The sequence below is a fragment of the Diabrotica virgifera genome, chromosome 8, assembly GCF_917563875.1.
Source record: "Diabrotica virgifera virgifera chromosome 8, PGI_DIABVI_V3a".
Lineage (NCBI taxonomy): Eukaryota > Metazoa > Arthropoda > Insecta > Coleoptera > Chrysomelidae > Diabrotica > Diabrotica virgifera.
Genome location: NC_065450.1, coordinates 183,456,998 through 183,484,002, shown reverse-complemented (window position 1 = coordinate 183,484,002; position 27,005 = coordinate 183,456,998). Strand labels below are relative to the sequence as shown.

The 27,005-nt window shown below is 31.0% G+C and overlaps 1 protein-coding gene across 9 annotated transcripts in view; it reads right to left on the bottom strand.

Moving 5' to 3' along the window:
- The window catches only part of LOC114342596 (nematocyst expressed protein 4), a 236,263-nt gene that overhangs the window by 160,720 nt on the left and 48,538 nt on the right, over positions 1 to 27,005 (bottom strand). For 3 of the 9 annotated variants that reach the window (XM_050658134.1, XM_050658121.1, XM_050658128.1), the window contains exon 1: positions 15,319 to 15,456. The exons of 2 other annotated variants lie outside the window; for them this stretch is intronic. In XM_050658134.1, the coding sequence (XP_050514091.1) occupies positions 15,319 to 15,430 (112 nt within the window). In that variant the 5' untranslated portion in view covers positions 15,431 to 15,456. Of the gene's footprint in view, positions 1 to 10,529; positions 10,812 to 15,318; positions 15,458 to 25,833; positions 25,943 to 27,005 lie in introns of those variants that run through there. 4 more of the 9 variants (XM_050658130.1, XM_050658133.1, XM_050658120.1 and 1 more) reach the window with 3 other exon arrangements.

Below are 27,005 nucleotides of genomic sequence, written 5' to 3'. Positions count from 1 at the left end.
GGCATGCTACATAAATGCCGCCCACCATGATTGGGGAATATTCAACGTTACAAACTATTGTGCTTCCTTTCCTATTTCGTTTCTCTACTTCGTTTATTATTATGTATTTTTGTGAACAGTGTTAATATTGCTTTGTATACTATACAAATAAGACATAGGATAAAACAACTAATATGGTACGGCCATGTACAAAGAATGTCAGATGACGGGATCCCTAAACAGATTTTGAAGTGGACGCCACAAGGGAGAAGGAAAAAAGGGAAAGGCAGAAAAGAAGCTGGAGAGAGGGAATTCAAAAAGAACTAGAGGAAAGAGCAATCCCTCCAGGTCTATAGTTAAACAGAGAAGAATGGCGGTTAGGAGTCGTAAGGCGTCGGAGAACGCTGTAAACCGATAGTAGTAGTATTATAGTAGACGTTAGTAGTAGACGACTTTAAAATGATATTGCCCATATGAGTTGCGTTCCTGGGATAATATTGGAAGATATAGTCTAAAGTCTAAGATACGATGTAAGGTCGATTTGCACCGATCTGTTTAATGGATAAAAATTATTGGATATGTAATTTACCATGTTAACAATTACAAAAAACAAGGGTTGCCCGATCTAATCTTGTTGTAACTATAATTAATTAATAATTAAAAAATGACATTTTTTTATAAATTTAAAAAAAAGTTTTTTGACCCGGGAAGATATTACTTCAGATTTTTTAGGTCATTCTAAACAAAAAAGGTCTTTTGTAATGTTTCTCTAAAGTTGATCGTTTTCTAGTTATAAACAATTTAAAACTGAAAAAAGAACAAAAGATGACGATTTTCAAGGATCAAAAACATAAGTATAAAATATCATCTTTGAAATTACGAAGTACCTAAATTCAAGTTCAAACCTTATTATATCAGTTCTTGATAAGTCTTTTGAACTTATGCGTTCTGAAACATCGTTTTTTAGTTGTTAATGCCCGTCTGCCCATAACAAACCTTCCTCATTTACAATTAAAAAAATATGTTTTAGAATAAAACATGGCTAAAATTCTTATCGAGACCTGATAGAAAAAGGCTTAACTTGAATTTATGTACTTGATTACAAAAACAAAAATGATATTTTTTACTTGTGTTTTTGAGCCTTGAAACTTGTCATGTTTCGTTCTTTTTTCAGTTTTAAATTGTTTATAACTCGAAAACTATCAACTTTAGAGAAAAATTATAAAAGACCTTTTTTGTTTAGAATGATCCAAAAAATCTGATATAATCTGCCCGGGTCAATTTTTTTTAAATTCATAAAAAAATGTCATTTTTTAATTATTAATTAATTATAGTTAGAACAAAATTAGATCAGGCAGCCGTTGTTTTTTGTAATAATAATTATTAACAATTATTGTTAACATGCTAAATTACATATCCAATAATTTTTATCCATTAAACAGATCGGTGCAAATCGCCCTTATATCGGATACTCTACTAACAGTTCATTCGATTACATGAAATCAATTTTAACTTCAGAATATCCGTCAGAAAAATCATAGCATGTAATTTGTTTTTAGAAGACAACCACATTAAATGATGACAGTAAAATTCTCGTGTTAGTGATTCGATAGTAAATCACAAGGAAAAACCAGGAAAAAATCTCATGATACTATGACGACATCGTATTTGGTAGTAGTATTTGGTCTTACATTCGGTTTACTGTCAAAATGAACATCAAACTCTAATTTTATTTGTATGTTATTTTAAAATACAGGATGGGCCAAAGAAAACAATCTACCTCGATATTTGGAAGTAGTTATTAGATTTTAAGGAAATGCCGAAATAGGTCGGTTTTTGTTTTTAAATTATAATTTTTTGGTATATGTATATTTCATACTAGTGACGTCATTCATCGGGGCGTGATGACGTAATCGATTATTTTTTTAAATGGGAATAGGGGTCGTGTGGTAACTCATTTGAAAGGGTGTTAAATTCTCTATTCAGTAATTTAAACATTATTATCATTATTTATACAGAGTGGCCAAACAATATTTTTTGAATTAAATTAATTGACGCAAAAAGAAAAATTTATGTAATCTATTTAACTCAAAATACATTATATTGCTGTCACAAAATGGGAAAAAATGTTTATTTGGCAAATAAACACCGCTTTCGCTTAAATTTACATGTTCAAACTGCCAACAGGTAGGTGGAAGGCTGTTTATGATTTAATTTAAGCGAAAAAAATGTTTATTTATGAAATAAACATTTTTTTCTATTTTCTGACAGCAGTATAATGCGTTTTGATTTAAATAAATTGCATACATTCTTCTTATTTTATCAATTAATTTAATTTAAAAAATATTTTGGACACCCTGTATCAATAATTGTGTTAATGTTTGTACTACTAATAGAGAATTGGATAACCTTTCAAATAAGCAACCACACGACCCCTATTCTCATTTTAAAAAATCGTCGATTGCGTCATCATACCCAGATGGATGACGTCACTAGTATGATATATACGCCAAAACCCCATAATTTCAAAATACAAATCAACATGTTTCGGGATTTTTCCTTACAGTCGCCGGCTTATGAAATAACGAATTTATTCCAAACATTTACACCATACTGTACAATAATCGTCGTATACCTACAGAATTTGAGTTCAAATTAAAATAACTTGGAGTGCTACTGATTTGAGGGGTCTAACTGCAAAACTCACATTCTCCAAATTTAACAGGAACTAAAAAAAAACTTAAAAAATTGAAAAAATTAACTATTTTTCATTTGTTATTTAGCTTATAAAATTCATAGCAAAAATTTTTAATAGCTTATAAAATGTGTAACTAGGCTAATGAGACAGAAATTCCACATTCAATGTTGAAGAATGTGAGTTGTCTATTATCGTTTTTCGTATTTTTGTTTTCTTGATTTCTCTTTGTTAGAAGTATTAACTGGGGGAACATTTAATTCCATTTTATAAAAGAATTATTGGCCTGCTATAATGGGGGTTTTTAAAATGTCAAATCGTTGTTAACATCGTTGTCAGTGTTCGTCCTAAATTTACTCCTAATATTCTGCAACACAACACACACATAAGAACACTTTTGATAAAAGGTTTGTAAGCTTTTAACTAAATCTTTTGCAAAATTATAAATTGTAAAATTCCCTCATCTTCTTTAGTCTCAGCATCCGTTATGGCTTACAAATTTTAGAAGCCTCGGAGGTGTAACCAAAGAAGGTTCCCATTGTTTTCAATCTTGTGGGATGTAGAGTAATATTTTTAATGTTATTTTATGTGCTATTAGATTGAAAACTTAGTCTTTTGCTAGCAGTTGCCGCTAGGGCATCCCTGCCATTTCGTTCGTTGCAATCCGTAACTGCACGCCGGGGTTTGTCCTGGTTGGGTCAGAGAGAGCAGCATATGTGCCTCCTGATGAGAGACTAATAAGTTTCGAAACCGGTAGAGGTGCTTGCTGCACTCTCTGATTGAACTAGAATATAATGCAGCTGTAGTTTCGTGTTGCAATGAAATTGAAAGTGGTTATTAATTTTTGATAAATCTATTACATTAAAATTTATTAATTATATTGATTCTCGAAAATACTGACGATTTGACAATAAAACCCCCATTATAGTAGGTCAATAAAAAGAAAAACACCCTCAATTTTAGTTCCGCCTAAATTCACGAGAGGTCGTCATTGTGACTTAACATTGCCAATTTAGTCCTGTCGCCACTGGGGGTACAACGGGCAAAAAATTCGTGTTCTACGGGTCAAAATACGAGTACATAAAAAAAACTTGGGTAAGTCCATCTGAATTAAGGAGGCCGTTGTACCCCCACTGGCGACAGGACTAATTATTTCATTATAAATTCCTAACTAAAATATCAAAAGCAAGTCACTAATGCATACCTTGTATAATATCCAACCGCACAATGTTTTAAGCGCATAGGTCATGTGACCGAAATGCGTGCCTCTGATTGGACTGCAGGGAGGAAAATGTGAGCTTTGAAAATCACCCCTGTTTTTGTACTTGATTTTATATTAGATATTGTTAGTTTTGGTTATTCTATATTACAAATTATGTAGCTCAACATGTACAGCTGGAATCAATTAAAGTCATTTTTGAAAAAACTGGAAAATGTGAGTTTTGTAGTTAGACCCCTCATATAACTGTTATCATTGTGCATTTCTTAGAATTTTGCGCCATTCGATTTGAATCTGAGTGTAGTGACAATGACATGAGGAAAATTTTCATAAATAACTGTTTACAACACCGATTAACAGCAATGTGGTTTTGATGAATAATAGTAGTTATCAGTATTAACAATAATTACAATATAAAATGTTACGAAGATAAGAGGCAATCAAATTTGTAGCTGGGAACCAGTGGGTTTTATTTGTAGCTACTGATTATGATTTTGTAAGTTGAGTTTCTTAACGTTTGAAGAATTAAACTTGGGATTATCCACAAGCCGCAACGTATCACTCCACAAACCATAAAGCGGAAATTTAAATTCGTAATCAATCTAATAGATGTGCGCACTCTATCGTCCACCAATGTAGGATCCGACCATGGCCTGGTACTAGGGAAAATAAATCGGTGCCGCCCAAAATCCCGACAGTGAAAATCCCGACAGCCAAAATCCCGACATGCAAATTATTGTGTATTTTAAAAGAAAAAATTATTTAAACACTTCATTTTATAATATAAAAGCTATACTTACTGAAATGGAAGGTTGTAAGTGACATGATAATATCTATTAATATGAAAGTAAACTTAGTGCGGCCGATATGTGAAACAATTGCACATTTAATGATACAAGCATATAATTTGGACCACATATACTACACATATAAAGGTTCAAATTAAGATATGAGGCCATCTCAGATTTTTCCTTTTACAAAAATGGCGGGCATTCAAAATGGCCCTATACATATGTGTTTAATAGTACCATAACTTTTGAACGAACAGTCCGATTTCAACCAAATTTGGTATATAGGTTCTCTTTTTGATTTACAAGATGTATATGGTGAACCAGAAGAATAGGGTTACCAGAAGTTGTGTTTTTACTGGTTGTTTATGTAAAAATATGTTTTTCTTTTAATTTTTTCCTTCTGTATATATTAATTTTTCAAAATGGTAATACCGCAATTGAAAAGAGCGTAAAAATATTTTGTAAAAAATATTTTGAACTTTTTAGTTATGTTAATTACCATTTAATAAATGCATAACGTATCTTCACATGTACCTATGTGTGGCAGATTCGTGCAAATATTATAAGAATTATTGTGCATTTAGTGGTAGAAGCACATAATTTGGACCACGTATAGTACACCCATCAAGGTTCAAATTTGGATATAACTCCATCTCATATTTTACCTTTTACAAAAATGGCGGGCATTCAAAATGGCGACTGTACATATGTGACTAATAGCAAGATAACTTTTGAACGAAAAGTCCGATTTTAACCAAATTTGGTACCTAGGTTCTTTTTGTGATTTACAAGATTGATGTCGTGAACTGGAAGAATCGATTTACAAGAAGTTGTGTTTTTCCTGATTTTTATGTAAAAACATGTTGTTTTTTTACTAATTCTTTCACCCTGTATGTATTAATTTTTTAAAAAGTTAATATCGGCGTTGAAAAGAGTGTAAAAGTATTTTTTAGGAAATATTTTGAATTCTTCAGTTATGTTAATTACCAATTAATAAATGCATAACGTATCTTCATATGTACCTATGAACCTATGTTCACACACTGCTAAGAGGCAGGTGGGTGGTAGCTTTAATATTGAATATAAGCGAAAAACAATATTTATTTATCAAATAAACATTTTTTTCTGTTTTCGGACAACAGTAAAATGTATTTCGAATTAAATAAATTACATACATTCTTCTTTTTTCTAAATTAATTTAATTCAAAAAAAATGTTTGACAACCCTGTATAAATAATTAGGTTATTGTTTATATTACTGAATAGAGAATTAAAGAACCTTTCAAATGAGATATCACACAACCCCTACTCTTATTTAATAAATCATCGATTAAGTCACCACGCCCAGATGGATGACCTCACTAGTATTCTATACAGATAGGGGCTAAATTATGGAATAAATTCATTTTCTCTAAAATGGACGATTTTGGAGAAAAATACCGAAATATATTTCATTTCATATATTTGGCATATATTTCATACTAGTGACGTCATGCAATGAGCGTGATGACGTAATCGATGATTTTTTTAAATGGGAATAGGGGTTATGTGGTAGCTCATTTGAAAGGGTGTTCAATTCTATATTCAGTAATATAAACAATAATATCATTATTTATACAGGGTGACCAAAAAATAATTTTTGAATTAATTTAATTGACGCAAAAAGAAGAATGTATGTAATTTATTTAACTCAAAATACATTGTACTGCTGTCAGTAAATATAAAAAAATGTTAATTTCACAAATAAACATTTCTTTTATCTTAAATTAAATAACAAACAGTCTCCCACCTACCTCTTGGCAGTATGAACAAAAAGTTTAATTTAAAAATAAAAATCGACCTGTTTCGGGATTTTTCTCCAAAGTCGTCCATTTTAGAGAAAATGAACTTATTTCATAATTTAGCCCCTCTCTGTATATGCCAAAGTCTTAATTTAAAAATAAAAATCGACCTGTCTGAGGATTTCTCTTCAAATTTGCCCATTTTCGAGATAATGAATTTATGCAAACTAAAACGTCCTCACTGTATATCGTTGTAAAGAGAAGATTTCAGAGAATAATTTTCAATCACAACCCAAAAAAAACTTAAAAAATTCAATTTTCGGACTTTGGCTTCCCTTACGGCCTTTATTTTGAATATGAAGAATTTGAATTAATAAATTGAAAACTACAGATATAATTCTGAATGACCAAGAGACAAACAGCTCCCCACTCCTCAACCTATTTAGTTAGAGACTTTAAAATACAGACCAATTAAATAAATATACACTACCAAACTTAAAAGCAATCATCTGTTACTTATCAGGTGCGTTCACAAGTACAGTTGACAAATTGTCGCCGACAATTTCTAACCTCACTTAATATAAATAATACCGTTAATAGATAAATATACAAGGTATGTTTACTTTTAATTAATATTAATAACTAATTATTAAATTATACTAGGTAAATATACCTTGTATATTTAACTATTAACGATATTATTTATATTATTTTAAAGCGCGCATGCGTGTTCTGACAATTTATCCAATTTTCTGACAATTTCAGGTACCCGCGAACGCAACTATTATTTCAAACGAATTTAAAAAAAATAACATGAGTAAAAAATATAAATATAAATAAAACAATAAATTATTATAATAATAAATTAATAGTTATTTATGATATAAGATACAATATTTTTTCTACAAACGTGTTAAAAATGCAATAATACAGTTTAAATTAAATTTTAAAAAACCTTTAATGCATTGAAAGAAGATAGTTTTGAATTGCATCGTATATTACGGACCTTAGCAACCATTGTTGACTTAATTGTTTACGGAAGTTTTGAAGCATCTGTCAGACGTCTGTTAGTTTTTTAAAACGCGGTTGTGGAATTTTCGTTAAAATGCAAGAAAATATCGTAGAAAAAGATCAAGTTCAAGATATAGAGGTAGCGGCCAGTCAAGCTATTCTGGATTTGTTGCCGAGGAAATCCAGAATGCAATATGATATCGCTTATAATAAGTTTGAGAAATGGTGTGTAAACAACATCCGAAGATATTGGGGCCCCCATATAAAAATTTTCAGGGGGGGACCAGACGTGAAGATTCTGCACATTACATTTTGTACACTATGGATAACAATATATAGTTTAAAGCACACGAAAAGCTAGGGGGGGGCATGGCCCCTCCTGCCCATGGGTATGGGCGCCTATGTTGGGGCCTCAACTTCGACTGGAAATTCAGTTAGTTCTACTCATTCCGCCTTAACCATGGAAAATGGTAAAACTGCAGTGCAAGAAATTCATTTTTCAAATTGCGCAAATTGTACTATTAATATTAATGTTAATAAATGAAATATAAATATTTTTACGTTTGCTTTAAAAATTTGACATTTCACTTTTAACTGCAAGTGCCTTAAAAATTTTAAAGCACCCAGTGATTTAAAGTGACATTTTTAAGGCTCCTATGGAGTGATTAATTGTTTTAATGAAAACGATGTTTTTAACGTTTATATTGAAAAGACAATAGCATAAAAAATTTCAATGCAAAACGAATAATACAATCATCACTAAGTCAAATACCTATCCTATATGAAATAACATATCTATAGTCGGTTCGCTAAACTCAGACACAACTGGCTAGTGATTTTAGTAAGTTTAAATTATTAAATAATTACTAAATAGTTAATAATTACTAAATAGTTAGTAATTTGGCGAATTTTGGCAAAATTTGCAAAAAACAAAAAAAATACCTACTAAAATCACTAGCCAGTTGTGTCAGAGTTTAGCGAACCGACTATACCTATCCTTTTATTCAACTACGGTTTTGTTTTTAAACCAAGAGGAGTGATTCAAATTTACCGCGCTGTAATGCTTGTTTGTAATTGGTCCAACCGCAGGCAAGTTTACTCCACTCTTATAAAATTTTGACACTAATGACATTTATCAAATTTTGACACTTTTGGCATTTCATAGGTTATTCATAGGTTAATTAAATTCTGGACCTCGGAGGTAAACTAGACTATGTCGTTTCGAGAAATTTTGTTTAGCGTGTGTTTGCAACAAAGTTTAGAGCGCTTAGAATATTAATAAAAATCTGATATATGCCACAATGGTTTGATAGACAATACGTCTATAGTTTAATGATAATATTTAATCAAATTCTATAATCCAACTAATAAAACAAGTGGATTAAAAAAACTTGTTCAAAAAAACGTCATGTCGACATAGTGTAGTTTACCTCCGGGGTCCAGAATTATATCGCCGATTTTTTGTGTTATTCCTTCAATTTTTAGATTTTTAGTCTGCTTTTATATAAAAAGCAGTTGCTTTTAGAACTCTTTAGCGACAAAGATTGTTCAGACTATAGGACAATATCACTAATAAGCCATACCCTCAAAATATTTCTAAAGGTGATTCATGGAAGATTATACAGAAAGCTAGAAAATGATATGGATGATACCCAATTTGGATTCCGCAAAGGACTTGGAACAAGAGAGGCATTGTTTGCATTTAATGTCCTCTCTCAAAGATGCTTAGATATGAACCTGGATATTTATTCCTGTTTCATCGACTTCGAAAAAGCGTTCGACAGAGTCCGACATGAAAAACTAATAGAATTATAGAAAAACAGAGATATAGACAGACGAGACTTACGAATTATCATCAATCTGTATTGGAATCAAAAGGCCAATATAAAGATAGACGAACAAGAGTCCGAGAATATTGATATAAAAAGAGGGGTAAGACAGGGTTGTGTACTGTCGCCGCTACTGTTTAACGTGTACAGTGAAGCCATATTTCAGGAAGCGATAGCGGAACTAAGTGATGGAATCTCTATAAACGGAAGAACAGTAAATAAAATAAGATTCGCTGATGACACCGTTATAATGGCAGACACCCTTGAGTCGCTACAAGAATTGTTAAATAGAATTAACGATTATTGCATTCGATATGGACTCAAAATAAACAAGAAAAAAAACTAAATTTATGATTGTCTCAAAAACACAACATGGAAATGAAAGGTTAATACTAGAGCAAACCCAAATAGAAAAAGTAAAGACATACAAATATCTGGGAACCTGGGTTGATAACAAAAATGACCAAAGCAAAGAAATTAAAGTCCGAATTGAAACTGCAAGGCAAGCATTTATAAAAATGAAGACACTGCTTACAAACAAAGACCTTCAGTTGCCTCTCAGATTGAGGGCTCTAAGATGCTACATATTTTCTATATTACTATACGGAATGGAAGCTTGGACATTGAAAAGGCAACATATAAGAAAAATAGTAGCGTTCGAAATGTGGTGTTACAGAAGAATGTTGAAAATTCAGTGGGTTCAAAGGATTACCAATGTTGAAGTGCTACGACGTTTAAATAAGGAGTCAGAAATTATGAACAGTATAAAAACAAGAAAACTAGAATATTTGGGTCACATTACCAGAGGAGAGAAATATGAGCTGCTGAGAGTTATTATGCAAGGAAGGATCCAAGGAAAAAGAAGCATAGGAAGAAGACGCATCTCCTGGCTGAGGAACCTTAGAGAATGGTTTAACTGTAGTTCATTACAACTGTTCAGAGCAGCAGCCAACAAAGTGACCATAGCCATTATGATATCCAACCTCCGCTAGGAGATGGAACTTTAAGAAGAAAGAAACGACATATTAATATAATATAATATTTATGGATTACCGTTGAGGGCAGACATGATCAACCAAAAGAGAAGATCTATTTGATGATTTTTCTAGTGACTTTCTTGGGTGTGAATCTGTCTTTTTAGTTTACTCGCCCTGGTTAAAAAATAAACCATAGTACCATCGTTTTTAATAAGAGCAATAAACAAAAATTTTAAAAATTTACTTACACAATCTTCGTCTAGTCCCATTACTCCCATTTTTACAACAGGCAAAAACAACGCGCAGAAAAATAATAAAACCACCGAAAGCTATTATTGCTACCACTATCCAGAAGTAAAAAGGGGGAAAATGATGGCTCATTTTACTATATTATTATTAAATATTTAAACAGTCTGTGAAAACTAGCTAACACCTAACTATTAATTAACAATAACAACACACGACTACTCCGTCACAAAAATTATAATGATTTAATAATTCAATCCTACGAAACAGCGTTCATTTATTATCAAGCGAATGGTTTGGTTTGAGTCATTTTCACTAATATTTGTGACGATGTTGTCGGAATTATCAAAAGAAATGGCCCATGAAAGTTATAACCAACATTAAGTGAGGATTATTGACAGTAATCGAAAGACTGGCTGCAATAGTTTGGTTATAACGCAGATTAAAAATCGTTGTTGGGTTACTTGGATATTCCAACAATATTTAATAGGCGAGGCAATCAAACAGTAAAAAGTCCAGAACTTAACAAATTTTTGGAGTTAGACAAGACGAAAACGGCGGGTTCGTTGGAAAAAATATCCCCATGAGATTTTTTTGCATAATCACATTCGTGAGACACCCCAGGATAAGGTTCAAGAAATCGGCCACGCGAAAAATGGTCCACATTTTTTTAACAATTTTTTTTAATCAAATTGCAAAAATAAATTGTTTCGGTCCAGATTTTTCTTTAGATTCTTTGGACCATTCTGGACAAAAAAGGTGTCTTGTAATTTTTCTCTAAAGTTGATAGTTTTCGAGTTATAAGCAATTTAAAATTTGAAAAACGCGAATATGGCCAAATTTTTAGGAAATTATACTATCTCTTAAAACCTATCAAATTTCATTTGCATATCTCAACGGGTTTTAGGACAATAAATAAATCGTCAGTTTGTAAGAAAAAGTTCAACATCCCGTATCTCGGAAACCAAGCTTTTGTGGACATAATAATATGTACCTACTGATGAAGAACATGGCTAGTTGTTAAAGTATCGAACTTTTGTATTATCTAACATAAGCGAATGAATTAAAAAACAGAATGTTAAGAAAACCTGAGGCTATAGTTGGGTTTTAATTTCAGTATTTTATAAATGCTACAATATTCCACAGGGTGTTGCGAACTCAAGAAAAAACACAGTTTGATTCGTACACCCGGTATACAATGAAAATTTACCTGTTTAGCAACAATATTATTATAGCGATATTGTAAAAGGATAAGGCTATAACATATTAAAAAAATTACTTAAATCGGACAACATGTTTAGGAGATACGTAACATAAAAAATGACCCATTTTTTGGGGTGCCCGTTTTCTCTGACGCGCAGTGTATTTCTGAGCCTGCCCTTTGCATCCAAATTTGGCTGTTGATTCTACTTAAGTGGCGTTTAGACGCCGCGATAAATGAGAGTTTATTGTGCTGCGATATATTGTGCTTTGATGCTGCTATAAAGGGTGTTTCATTAATAATTGTCCATATAGTAACTAGAGAAACCTTAGCACAAAATACGAAGATTTAACCTAAAACACTTAAATAAAATGTTGTTCCTTACTGAGTTACAGGGAGTTTTATCTAAAAATTTAAAAACTATTTTTGCTTAGTATTTTAAAACTATTCGACGTATCCTTTTTATACTTGCCAGAAAGTGCGACTACTAGACACCCTACTATATATATACACCGTTCTTAGGCGTCAACGCCCTTCGGTAGGGATCTATGGAGGAGTATCACCAAGCCGCAAGCCCTTATCCTTTGCCGTACCGCTGCTCCATAAGCCGATCCGACGCCAGTTTATCCAGACCAAGCCGTAGACTCCATTGAGATTTATACTACGGCGTTGGCCCTTTATAAATTTCATGACCTAGCTGAGGCTGGAACCAGCGACCGCAAATCGCAAATCCACTAAACTTGTCGATCGACTGCGCCCCAGTTAACTGGACCGTCAAGACCGACTAGACACCCTACTAAATTATGATAAATGAACGTTTCTAGCTACTACCAGAGGCGTACGACAGGGGATGATGAATGGTTAACCCTTCTCAAATTCTACACCACTGGAGGAATTACTATTTTAGTGGCATTTTTAGATTCTCCAATACTTTCTACGTAAATAATATGCTCTTCATTGGTAACGATAAGTCATTAGTTTTCGAGATATTTGAAGTTAAATATGAAACGGTACAATTATTTTGATTAATTTATTATATGATTCATATGATTAAAATTTAAAAATTATTTGTACCCAGTACTTTAAAACTATGTGGGGTATCCTTATTATACTTGGCAGAAAGTGTAGGTACTGTACACCCTGCTAAATTAAAATAAATAAACGTTTCTAGCTACTACTAGAGGCGTACGACAGGGGATAGGGTCTGGTTGATCCTTCCCAAATTCTATTTTAGTGTAATTTTTTGATTTTGCAATACTTTTCATGTAAATAATATACTTTTCATTCGTAATGATAAAATGATTAGTTTACGAGATATTTGAAATTAAAAATGAAGCGACACAATACATTAATCAAAATGACCGTGTCGTTTCATTTTTAACTTCAAAGATCTCGAAAACTAATGACTTTATCGTTACGAATGAAGAGTACATTATTTTCATAGAAAGTATTGGAGAATCCAAAAATTTAACTAAAATAGCAATTTCGCCAGTGGCGTAGAATTTGGAAAGGGTCAACCATTCACTTTCCCCCGTTGTTTGTTTAATATAATTTAGTAGTTTGTACAGTACCTATACTTCCTGCCAAGTATGAAAAGGATACGTCGAATAGTTTTAAAATGCTGAGCAAAAATAGTTTTAAAATTTTTAGATAAAACACCCTGTAACTCAGTAAGGAACCACATTTTATTTAAGTGTTTTAGGTTAAATCTTCGTATTTTGTGCTAAGGTTTCTCCAGTTACTATATGGACAATTATTAATGAAACACCCTGTATATTGTCGCTATTGATTATAAACTGAAACAACTCGATCGTTACAATAAATTGATGCAATCCATGTAATCCAACTCCAATTCCGATAAATCGCTTCGATGTACCGTTTACACACAACGATAAATTGAAAAAACTTAAAAAAAGATACCAACTTTATTTTGAACATAACTTGCTTACTTTTGACGCTAGAAATTTTTTTAAAAATCAAAAATAAAATTTCTTTAAATACTTTAAAAATTTTGTTTGACAGTAGATAATGACAGATGACTTTTGCATGATGACCGGCTTCGATGTTTAATCGATAGTTATCAATATTGAATACCTAATTACCAAATCTGTAAAGTTTTGATTTCTTTTGTATGAATATAATTGCAAAATACTACAGAATTTCACTTTTTGACATACATTTAATTAATTATATCGTAAATTTGGTACAATAATTTTAATAATTAAAGTATGTAAATAAATTTTAAGTTTACTCAAATAAATAATCGATTACTGCCATCGACCACTTTTTTATTAATAATTTGATTAATAATCGCGGCAGGTAAAGTTGTTCTTCTTTCAGTACAATAAAGTGTTACTTTACTGCCGCAAATGAGGGCAAATTAATGAGTACAATAATGAATGGCTTTAGTGAAAATAAATTATTTTTTCAAAATGAATTGTTTAAAAAATCAACAAAGTAAAATTAGCTGTACGTCTTTACGGAATTATCATCAGTTATCGCCTCATCTACCGTTTAGAACCTTCAAAACCCTGTAGAACATTTTTGAAGTTATATTTCTTTAGGCACGAGGGTGAATTTTTACATTCCCTGGCGCATGCGCACACCGACGGTATCTTATTAGTCGCTCAAACGTTATACGGGATCTTATTGGCTGTTAAAATCATCTGTCAATAATTGTTGGATATTATGGATAAACAAATGTTGTGTATATTAGTTTTTATTGTTGTGATGGCAGAGAAAAAAGCAAGTTTACAATTGTAGTGACTTTTTAAATAGTTTTTAAAAGCGACAGGTACATAATAATTGTAAATGTTTCAGTATCCTAATAAAAAATTACATAGGTACCTACTTATTTGGAAAATTTAAAATGAACATACCAAAAGAGTATATAATGCTTTGATTTACATACTTTAATTACCATCAAAATTTCTGTCAATATTCACCTAATATATTGTTTTATTACTCTATGTTTTGTTGTGTTTTAACATTTCAATATTCTACAAAAATCAAACTAATTTGGTTAAATTCAGAACTGTCAAAAGTTTAAACCGTTTAGTTCGTCGACCTTCCCACATAATGCATATGCCTCCGTGGGTAAAAGTGTAAGATGAATGAATTCCAATACTAGCTGCGCAAACATAAGCGGGTTAGAACTCCAATAGAAACTTTTATTTTTTATTTTTTTTTTTATACATTTTATGATTGTAAGTATATTTATTATCTAATTTTTTTCAGAAAATACGTATTTAGTTAAAAAAATTTCCGACAATTTTATTGTTCAGAAATCATTTGTGGCATTTTTCAATGTGTTTGTGTGTGTTTTATTCTTTTATTTTTTTAATTTTTGGTACTGTGTTAATAAAATTTTTTGAAAAGTAGTAAGTATTAAAGTTAGTTTAATATTTAAATTCAATATAAATAAACTGTTTAAAGTATATTAATTTCGTTGAAATCATATAATAGAAGTATAACTTCTTACGTGCGTACAAAGTACACACACATTCTTTTTTTTTTTCAGCTTGGCTGTGGTATCGTATTATAAAATATTACCCTTTTCGCGATGCTATACAGCAAAAATTATTACTCACTTATAAATTGTTGAGGTGGTGGTGTCCTGCAACATAGCTTCTTTAAAATTAACAACTTAACTATCAGTATTATAATGGCTACGAAAGCCATTCCATAATCCACACCGGCCATGCTAGTCAGAGCACTAACTGAGCAAAAACTGATTTTACTAGAATACGTATTTTCCATGAAACAAATCTAATTTTATCTTTATAAACAGATAATATAAACAGAAAGGTTTGTATATCTAATTTGCATTGGCGAAAAATTTCATTTGGAAATTTTATATCAAGAGGAAGAGAAACAGTGTAGCCGATAATTGTTTTGAAAAATAACTAACTTTATACGATAATATTTCGGTTTTTTATCAATTACATACATACTCCTAAACAGCTTATTAAACTGTTTTTTTACGACCGTTTAATCACATGCTCATTATTCGCTATTTTTTAATAGATAATAACACCCATTACTTTACCCGTGTTCATTTGTTCATTACTCACGATCTGAAGTTACTCACGGGTCATTACTCACGGGCTGAAGTTAGATTCAAGTTTTAATTACTTAAACTTGTTTATTTAATACAATAGTTATTGTAATTGATCAATCATTAACTTCGAAAAATTTTTAAAGGAATTTTAACTGTAGCAATGTAAGTATATTTTTTACGTTTTAGACCAGGGCGCATCTGTAAAAATATTAGTTTATTTGGACGTTGAGAGGTGACTCAAATTTTTTTGCAGAAATTGCTTGAAAATAAATCAAATAATAATATTTGAGTTATCCTCCCTCTCAAAAAGGTCCGGAACATTGTTTAAATAATCAAAATGTCAAAAAATTAAGGAAAAATTCGATCTTTTTCTTGGTTTTTTGATTATAACTTTAAAAGTATTCATTTTCGAGAAAAGTTGTACTGACATAAAAGTTGCGTAATTAAATTTCCTACAATATAGAATTGGTTAATAATTTAAAAAATAGTCACCCTTGTTGCAAAATAGCAATAACTGTGAAAAAAACATACAAAAACAAGTATTAGCATTATACGTTTTTCAACCATTTATGCTACACTTAGGACCTTCATATTTCATTCTGAAAAACTATATGATACAGTAAAACAATACTGTATATTTCATTAAGATCGGTTCAATAGATTTTGCAAAAGAAATTTTGCAATCCAGCTTTCTTAAAAAAATCATTTTTTCAAAATGTTACAGGACTGAAAATAAAGCAGATAGAAAGTTGAAATTTTTTTGCATATAGAAGTGTACTGTACCTTTCATTTGCAATTTTGCAAAATTAAAATCGATTAACACCACGGCGTCAGGATTTTTTTTAAATAAACATTAATTATTGGTGCTACGCGCAGGACAGCGGATAGTTTGTTTTGATTGGTCATTCCAATGACCTTTGATAATGATTGATACATTTTAATTTTTATTACATTTCGATATAAATAAATAAATTGTTTATTGCAAAATAAAAACACATACTCTATCCTTTGAAATAACACTTTTATTAGCAAAACTTTCTTTGTTAATATATTTTAACTTAAATAATAAAAGTTTATTATTTTTAAACATATGCAATTGTTTAAACAATATTTCACAAACAATAATAAAATTAGTTTGATTTTTGTGGAATTAAAATATTAAAATACAACAAAATATAGAGTAAGAAAATAATATATTAGATAAAGATTGGAAGAAATTTTGGTGGAAATCAACTTGTGTCGAACACCGCTGTCCTGCGCGTAGCACCAAAAATTATTGTTTATTTCAAAAATTTTCTGACGCCGTGGTAATTAATCGATTTTAATTTTGAAAATTGCAAATGAAAGGTACTAGTACACTTTTATAAGCAAAAAAATTCAACTTGCTATCTGCTTTATTTTCAGTCCTGTAACATTTTGAAAAAATGAATTTTTTTGCGAAAGCTGGATTGCAAAATTTATTTTGCAAAATCTATTGAACCGATCTTAATGAAATTTACAGTATTGTTTTACTGTATCATAAAGTTTTTCTGGGGGAAATATGAATGTCCTAAGTGTAGCGTAAATGGTTGAAAAGCGTAAAATGCGAATACTTGTTTTTGTATGGGTTTTTCGCAATTATTGCTATTTTGCAACTAGGGTGACTATTTTTTAAATTTTTAACCAATTCTATATTATAGAAAATTTAATTATGCAATTTTTATGTCAGTACAACTTTTCTCGGAAATGAATACTTTTAAAGTTATAATCAAAAAACGAAGAAAAAAATCGAATTTTTCCTTCAATTTTTGACATTTTGATTATTTAAACAATGTTCCGGACCTTTTTGAGAGGGAGGATAACTCAAATATTATTATTTGATTTATTTTCAAGCAATTTCTGCAAAAAAATTTGAATCACCTCTCAACGTCCATCTCAAAACAGATGCGCCCTGGACTATTTGTATATCTTACGCCTCCTCTACACATCGGCAGACGTGTCCGCGGACGGCATCTGCGTATGCATCCCCAGAAGTGTAGATGGGGTAATTTGATCGTCTGTTGTCTGGCCTCGAACCTCTTTTTCGCAGTAAATTCAAAGTAGATATTGCGTCGCCCTAGAATTAACAAAGACTGAACGAGCCTCCTCTACACATCGGAAGACGTGTCCGCGGACGGCATCTGCGTATGCATCCGCAGATGTGTAGATGGGGTAATTTGATCGTCTGTTGTTTACATCGGACTTCTACGACGCATTAGTTTTCGCAGTGAATTCAAAGTAGATATTGCGTTACCTGAGAATTAACACAGACCGAACGATTTACAGATGTGTACCTACAGATGTGTGGTCAGCGCGTGATGATACATCGGCAGATGCATCCGCAGACGCGTCTGCCGATGTGTAGAGGAGGCTTAAAGCCTCCTCTAGGTTCGTTCCAAGACGACACATTTGTACGATCCCTTGAATCGCCACGAAATCGATTGGACTGTTTTAATGCACAGAATCGCCCTTGAACGGTTTTCTTTCGATCCCGAACCGATTACCGGTACGTAACCCTCTTGGAACGGAATTGTGTACCATTTCAAGTTCGAGTTGCGCCTGAGCCAAGTTCAGTACGAGTACCACAGTACCACTAGTAGTTTGCTAGATGGTTAGAAATTATCTAACATGTTCATTAAACATCACTTCAACTTCAAAATCTTCCTCAGAATCGATATCTGACATAAAATCGCTGTCTTCTATGAAAAAAAAAATAATAAATTATCCATATTTTGAAGATTAATTTGAAAAAAAAAAATTAATAATTATTTAAACGAAAATCAAGATTCACAGGTACTAATAGCGTGGATTGTGGATTATTCTATTATTGAATCATCAGCTGATCTCATATCATAGCAGTGACCAGTAAAAATGAAAACAATCCTAACTGCGCAAGTCAGTACAAATAGTTTCTGCTTGAAGGCATGTATCAAAAGGACCGTTCAGTTACCGATTTCGAAGCGGTACATGGATCGCTTGGAACAACATAATGTACGATACGAATCATCGTTCATGTTCGCTTGGAACGTATTTTTTATAATGCGCATGACGAGGGCAGTACGAAGGACGGTTTTCATGTCACTTGGAACGGGCCTCTTGTTTACTAAACATTTTGACGTTTATAATTTATTTTAGTGACAGTGGCATTAGCGCATTTTGTTTGTGTTAATTGGAATTTATAACTAATATTGTGTTTATTTTTTAAGTTATATTATGTTAAATATGTTATAACATATTATTATATACTTTGATATATTATTATATTACTAAGATTGCTGACGACCAAGACATTCTAGCTGAAGACGAGAGTGATATAGACTATATGCGCAGAAAATTGGAAGAGGAGTACACTAAGTGGGGCCTTACAATTAATATACAAAAAACCGAGTACTTAGTTGTAGGAGAAACACCAGAAAGCCTACAAATTGAAATGGGAACTATAAACCCTACAGAGAAACCTTCAAATACTTAGGAGCACAAATAACTTCAAAAGGAGGGAGCATAGGCGTAACCAGGGGAGTTTGGGGGTGATAACCCCCCATTTGGATGTACTTTGAGCTCTATACGCTTAACACCATACCCTTCAGAGACCTTCCAGTAGTTGTAACCCCCCTTTCAGGTAGTTGTAACCCCCCTTAGGATCATCCTGGTTACGCCTATGGGAGGGAGTAATGACGAATTACATTCCAGGCTTGGCCAAGCAAGATCAGCCACCAGACAGCTACACGGACTATTGTGGAATAATAAAATAACAAAAGAAATTAAAAGGAGAATGTATAAAACAATAATAGAAAGTATATGGGTTGTACGGCGCCGAACTCTGGGAAATAAACCAAAGAAACAAATCAAAAATTAAGGCCATGGAAATGAACTATTGGAGATGATGTTGCCGGCTCACTAGACTTGATAGGGTGAGAAACAAAGATATTAGGAGAGAAATGGAAATTGATATTGATATAATAGACATAATCGAAGCCAAAAGACTTAACTGGTACGGACATCTTCAGAGAATGCCGGAAAATAGATGGCCGAAAAAAATAGAAAAATGAATCAAATACAATATTAAAAAAACGAGCCTATAACGCAATTAAGAAGAATAAAAAAATATACTTACTTCAAATAAACTTTTTTATCCCATGTCTAGATTTTGTGTCATATTGGAACTACTAAAAATTTTTTATCTCTAACAAGAAATTGAACATATTATAACTAATAACTGATTAGGCAACATACAGAAATAGTCACTGTCATTTTGACAAACCTGCATCAGATTTCTAAGTATAATAGTAGGGGAGTATAATTAGAACGAAAACATGCATTGTTTCGGAATATATCAAATAAGCTTACATTTTTCTAAAACTTTTTTTGTTAGTTTATATACATGTTTAAGTAAAAAGTTCTACTCACAGATTTGGCCGCTAATTGTTTATTAATTGTTTAAACAATAACAATTGTTTTGTATAAATAATTTTTTTCTACAACCGTGTTAAAAATGCAATTTTTAGCACTCCATACGTGCGTTAAAAATGTTACTTTATAGACCAGGGCGCATCTGTAAAAATATTAGTACATTTGGACGTTGAGTGGTGACTCAAATTATTTTGCAGAAATTGCTTGAAAATAAATCAAATAATAATATTTGAGTTATCCTCCCTCTCACAAAGGTCCGGAACATTGTTTAAATAATCAAAATGTCAAAAATTGAAGGAAAAATTCGATTTTTTTCTTCGTTTTTTGATTATAGCTTTAAAAGTATTCACTTTCGAGAAAAGTTGTACTGACATAAAAGTTGCCTAATTAAATTTCCTACAATATAGAATTGGTTAAAAATTTAAAAAATAGTCACCCTTGTGGCAAAATAGCAATAATTGTGAAAAAAACATACAAAAACAAGTATTCGCATTTTACGTTTTTCAACCATTTATGCTACACTTAGGACCTTCATATTTCACCCTGAAAAACTTTATCATACAGTAAAACAATACTGTAAATTTCATTAAGATCGGTTCAATAGATTTTGCAAAATAAATTCTGCAATCCAGCTTTCGTAAAAAAAATCATTTTTTCAAAATGTTACAGGACTGAAAATAAAGCAGATAGAAAGTTGAAAATTTTTTTGCGTATAGAAGTGTACTGTACCTTTCATTTGCAATTTTTCAAAATTAAAATCGATTAATACCACGGCGTCAGGATTTTTTTTAAATAAACATTAATTATTGGTGATACGCGTAGGACAGCGGATAGTTTGCTCTGATTGGGCATTCCAATGACCTTTGATAATGATTGATACATTTTAATTTTTATTACATTTCGATATAAATAAATAAATTTGTTTATTGCAAAATAAAAACAAATACTCTATCCTTTGAAATAACACTTTTATTAGTAAAAACTTTCTTTGTTCATATATTTTAACTTAAATAATAAAAGTTTATTATTTTTAAACATATGCAATTGTTTAAACAATATTTCACAAACAATAATAAAATTAGTTTGATTTTTGTGGAATTAAAATATTAAAATACAACAAAATATAGAGTAAGAAAATAATATATTAGATAAAGATTGGAAGAAATTTTGGTGGAAATCAACTTCTGTGAATCGAACACCGCTGTCCTGCGCGTAGCACCAAAAATTGTTTATTTCAAAAATTTTCTGACGCCGCGGTAATTAATCGATTTTAATTTTGAAAATTGCAAATGAAAGGTACAGTACACTTCTATAAGCAAAAAAAATTTCAACTTGCTACCTGCTTTATTTTCAGTCCTGTAACATTTTGAAAAAATGAATTATTTTTGCGAAAGCTGGATTGCAAAATTTATTTTGCAAAATCTATTAAACCGATCTTAATGAAATTTACAGTATTGTTTTACTGCATCATATAGTTTTTCTGGGTGAAATATGAACGTCCTAAGTGTAGCATAAATGGTTGAAAAATGTAAAACGCGAATACTTGTTTTTGTATGGTTTTTTCGCAATTATTGCTATTTTGCAACTAGGGTGACTATTTTTTAAATTTTTAACCAATTCTATATTGTAGGAAATTTAATTACGCAACTTTTATGTCAGTACAACTTTTCTCGCAAATGAATACTTTTAAAGATAATCAAAAAACGAAGAAAAAAATCGAATTTTTCCTTCAATTTTTAACATTTTGATTATTTAAACAATGTTCCGGACCTTTTTGAGAGGGAGGATAACTCAAATATTATTATTTGATTTATTTTCAAGCAATTTCTGCAAAAAAGTCTGAGTCACCTCTCAACGTCCATCTCAAAACAGATGCGCCCTGGACTATTAAGGCACTAGTGCTTTAAAATATTTTTAAGGAACTGCAGTTCGTATTGACCGTATAGACAATTTTGATGTAATGATAAAAAAAAATATAAAAATGGAATGTCAGTCACGTTCAAGTAAAAGTTTTTGTAGATATTGTCCTGTAATTACGTTTGTAGAAAAAATATTGTATGATATGCGTGTTAAAAAGTACATTTTTAAGGCACTCATGTGAATTGCAGAACTCGCTATCGCTCATTCTGCAATGTTTCACATGCGTGCCTTAAACGTGTACTTTTAACACTTATATCATAAATAACTATTAAAAATATCGTTGAATTCATCATTTTACTTTAATCAAATGTGTTTCTATTTTGTTTTTGGTTATGCTGAATCCGAATATGGCATTACAATTTGAAAATTCTTATACAGAAGCTCTTATACAGTATGTCTGTGCAGCTAGGAACCACATGGAAAACTTTTTTATTGTCAATTTACGAAAAAAAGGTATTCTTCATAAAATACTCTGGATAGTCAACAATCTAAAACCCAACCACCAGATATCAAATTTTATCAATTTTATAGGAGTTCTGTCAAAAATATGAATTTCTTTAAAGAGTAAAGTTCCTTTTTATTCCAGAATATCAAAAAATGCTAATATGAAAAGTTGTTTGAAATTAAAAACTATGTTTAAATACACAATTATATTATTCTAATCGAAAAAAAAAATTTTTTTCGATTTTTTTTTTTCAAATTAAGAACACCCATCATCATTTTATTACAATTATTGTAACTATTTTATTATCAATTCTACGAAAAAAAGTTATTCTTCATAAAATGCTCTACCTGGTCTAAAATCTATGATACAACCATCAGATATCAAACTTTTTCAGTTTTATACGAGGTATGTAAAAAATATGAATTTTTCTTAAGAGAAGTGCCTTTATTATTAACAATATTTTAATTAGAAGGATGTAGTTGAACTCTGAAACATATTTTTTAATTCCAAACAACTTTTCTTTATAACAGTTTTTGATATTGTGAAATATAAAGGTACTTTAATCTTGAGTGAAATTCATATTTTTTGACATACCTCGTATAAAATTAATAAAATTTTATATTTGATGGTTGCATATTAGATTATATACGATGCAGAGTATTTTATAAAGAATAACTTTTTTTCGTAAAACTGACAATAAAAGTTATCAATAGGTTCCAAATTACGCAGACATACTGTATAAGAGCTGAAGAAAAATTTTTTTGTTGAACATTTATTATTGTTGAAGCCTATTATTAAATGTATTTTAGATAAGTTTTACAGAAAAAAGTTTTGATCACTTTGTATAGACATTTTTTTAGCTGGTAATTTTCGGTTTTTGTATTACATTTTTGTTATCTTTCTTAATTTTCTCAAAAAAAATAGTTTATGTAATTTCTAAAGTAAAATAATTTAGTGCATTTTAAAGACTACATCCTGTTGAAAATTGAGTAATACCGTCTTAAAGTGGTGTTAATTCTGTAAAACTATGAAGTTTTCAAAAATTACATTTTTTGAGACGTCCTATAATTTGAATTGAATTTTTGAGATTTTTTTTTAATAAAACATCGTTTAGTAAGATGATTGAAAGGTAAGTTGTGCAAAATTTAGAGTTTTATAAGAAAAATTGTATTAGTTACACATTTTTAAATCATTTTTAAACACAATTCATGTAAGTGTCACTTTCAGCCCACACCGTACTTACGCCCATACATTTTGTTTCTTTTTATTATAACTCTAAGATAGCTTAGTTATTATTCTTTCATGTTCAATTTGTCAAATCTCATTTGATCGATTAGTTAAAAAATTACATTAAAATAACTCAACCGTGCACTTCGCCGTACGCTAGTATACAGTGCGCCAATGTTTGTAAGAAGGGTGACTTTAGCGTTATAAATAAAAAATTATAGAAGCTACAGATTTAACTTTAGAAAAATATTTCTTTAAGGTTTTTTTTGTAAAATTTTCTGAATTTTTCAATGGTCAAGTCAGTTTTTTTCTAAAGTTTATATTTTCGGAGTTATTAAAAAAAAAACATCTAATTTCGTAGTTCATTTGTTTAATAAATAATGAAGCACCCACTTCTCGAGTAGAACTTTTTGATATGTTGTTTACTAAACATTTCTTAATGAAATTACAAAAAGTTCTATCTTGTTTGATTTTTTCCGAAGTGAAAATCTATATGCACTCCCCTATAGCACGATTCTCTTATCTGTTCTGTTATCAGAATCGATATCTGTTCAGTGCAGTAGTGTATTATTTTAAGAATTCGTTAGTGTTTATTTATAATTAATTTATTATATTTTTGTGTAATAGAATTAAGTTGTTGGACTATTTGAAAAAATAGATTATTGTTAGATGTATGTTTTAAGTACAAATATTTCGAATTCTAATGCGAGTATATAAAGTTTTAGGAGGATTTTTTAGTCTAGAAATATCAATAGTTTAAAAGTTAAATTTTAAATTTAAATAAAAAAAAAACAAAATACACGCTTTTAATAAATTTTTCACCTATTTTGGTTTATTTTTATACATATTTATTTACCAATAATAAAATTGTTTTCTATTACATTTAGCGCGCCTATGAGTTAATGTCACAATATTCAAGTTACGTCAAATAATCCCGACACACTGTTGCCAAAGTTTCATAGAACTTTCGAAAAAAGTTGTGCTACTATCCCCCGAAGTTATATTGATGACGCGCTATTGTCGGCTCTTAATATGTATGCGAGTTGGTGTGTTATGAATGGGGTCGTTTCCAACTTGGTGTCTATGCATTTTGGATGTATCGTAGTTACGCGTGACGTTGCGAACCTGACAGAAATGGTGGTGACATCTCTGGTGACTGTCTCAATTAGAAAATGGTAGCATTGATGGTAACCGCTAAAACTGAACTTTATCACGGTTACTTCGCATTCCACACTTCAGTACACAACAGAAATGGGGCATTATTAAGCAGGCCGCGCACTGAATCGGCATAGAGCGATCGGCTCGGCTAAGAGCAATCGGCAGATTTTGCTGTACATGGAAATAAGTGAGCCACCGCGCACCGCCTAAAGCAAGCAGCCGTTCGACTGTCGAACGTTCTTAGGCGGTGCGCGGTGGCTTATTTATTTCCATGTATAGCAAAATCTGCCGATTGCTCTTAACCGAGCCGATCGCTCTATGCCGATTCAGTGCGTGGCCTGCTTAAGAACGTTCTTAGGCGATGCGCGGTGGCTTATTTATTTCCATGTATAGCAAAATCTGCCGATTGCTCTTAGCAGAGTCGATCGTTCTATGCCGATTCAGTGCGTGGCCTGCTTTATCCTTTTAAATTAATTTCTCCAGTGAAAATGTTAAATTAATCCTTGTACAAAGTAAAATTACAAAGAAACGTAACTAAAATTATCCAAAACACATTAAGAACTAACAGAATAACATTTATGTTTGCCTCCTAGCCGCCATATTGATTTTAATTTTGACAGCATGTCGGAATAGGATTTTTCAACGCTTCTCATTTAATGCGAGCTTGTGTCATATGTCATATATTAATATTATACACGGATTATACGATATTATGACAGAAGCTCGAAACAAATGAGAAGCGTTGAAAGGCTCTAAGTATGCCCTGTTGTGTTTTCACACGTCAATGTTGACATTGCAAACATTTACCGACAATCTAAAATCATTACAAATTCTGCTATATTATACAGAACAAATAACTAAACTTACGCATAAAATGTTCCCTCTTGCAACATATGAATTTGATAATGGCAGCTATAATTATAATTATAAAAATCACGAAGAAAGCCACTCCATAATAAACATCGCCCATGTTAGTCAGCGCACCAACTGAACAAAATATAATTTTACTAGGAATGTGTATACATTAAATTAACCGCGAGTGGAGTACAACACAATCTAAATATATATCTTCATAAACAGAAAATCTACCGACATTATTTTTTCAGATTTCTATTACTAATTCCGATAGACTTAGGGCCGGTTGTTCGAACGCTAATCAACAATGATCACTATCAAATATTTAATTACTGTCACAACTGTCAATGTCAACTTTGGTTGGGTTGCTGAAAACATAATTGATTATAATTATGAGATTAGTTTATTAATTAACATAACAATTATTAACATAATTGATTAACTAATTTCATAATTGTACTCAATAATTATGTTTTCAGCAACAAAATCAAAGTTGACATTGACAGTTGTGACAGTAATTAAATATTTGACACTGATCAATTTTGATTAACGTTTGAACAACCGGCCCTTATTTATGCACTGACCAATATTTAAAAAAACTAGATAGTACGTTAAAAACATTATAATGACACTTCTTGCAGGCACTTTCGAAGTAGAGCTTCACGATACGATACAATATCGATACTTTCTAAGGATTGAATATTGTATTGGTTATGCCAATGAAGTATCGTATCGTGTATCCATATCGGCAATACTTATAAAAATATCGTATTGATATTGATGTCAATACGATATCGATAAAATACTCGATAAAATATCGACATAACAGGATTAAATTAATTTAAAAAACGATTCTTTATCCCTTATTAAGAAAATCTCTTAAAATATACAAGAAATAGGATAAATTACATTGTAACCTCAAAAATATTATCCTTTAAAGAGCTCTACATCCATCTGTTCGCACAAATGAGTTCTTTAATGCTTTTGGTCTTTCAGCTAATGGTGTGACTTTTTTCTGAAAATTATGTGGACCATTATAGAACAATTTGGTGTTGGAGGATAACTTTCACTTTGGATGTCTGGGTTGTGCCATTATTTGGATCAATTATTATATCATACTATACCTCATAATGTTTGCGGACATATGATTATAAAGCAAATTGTCATTATTTTCTCATGTACAA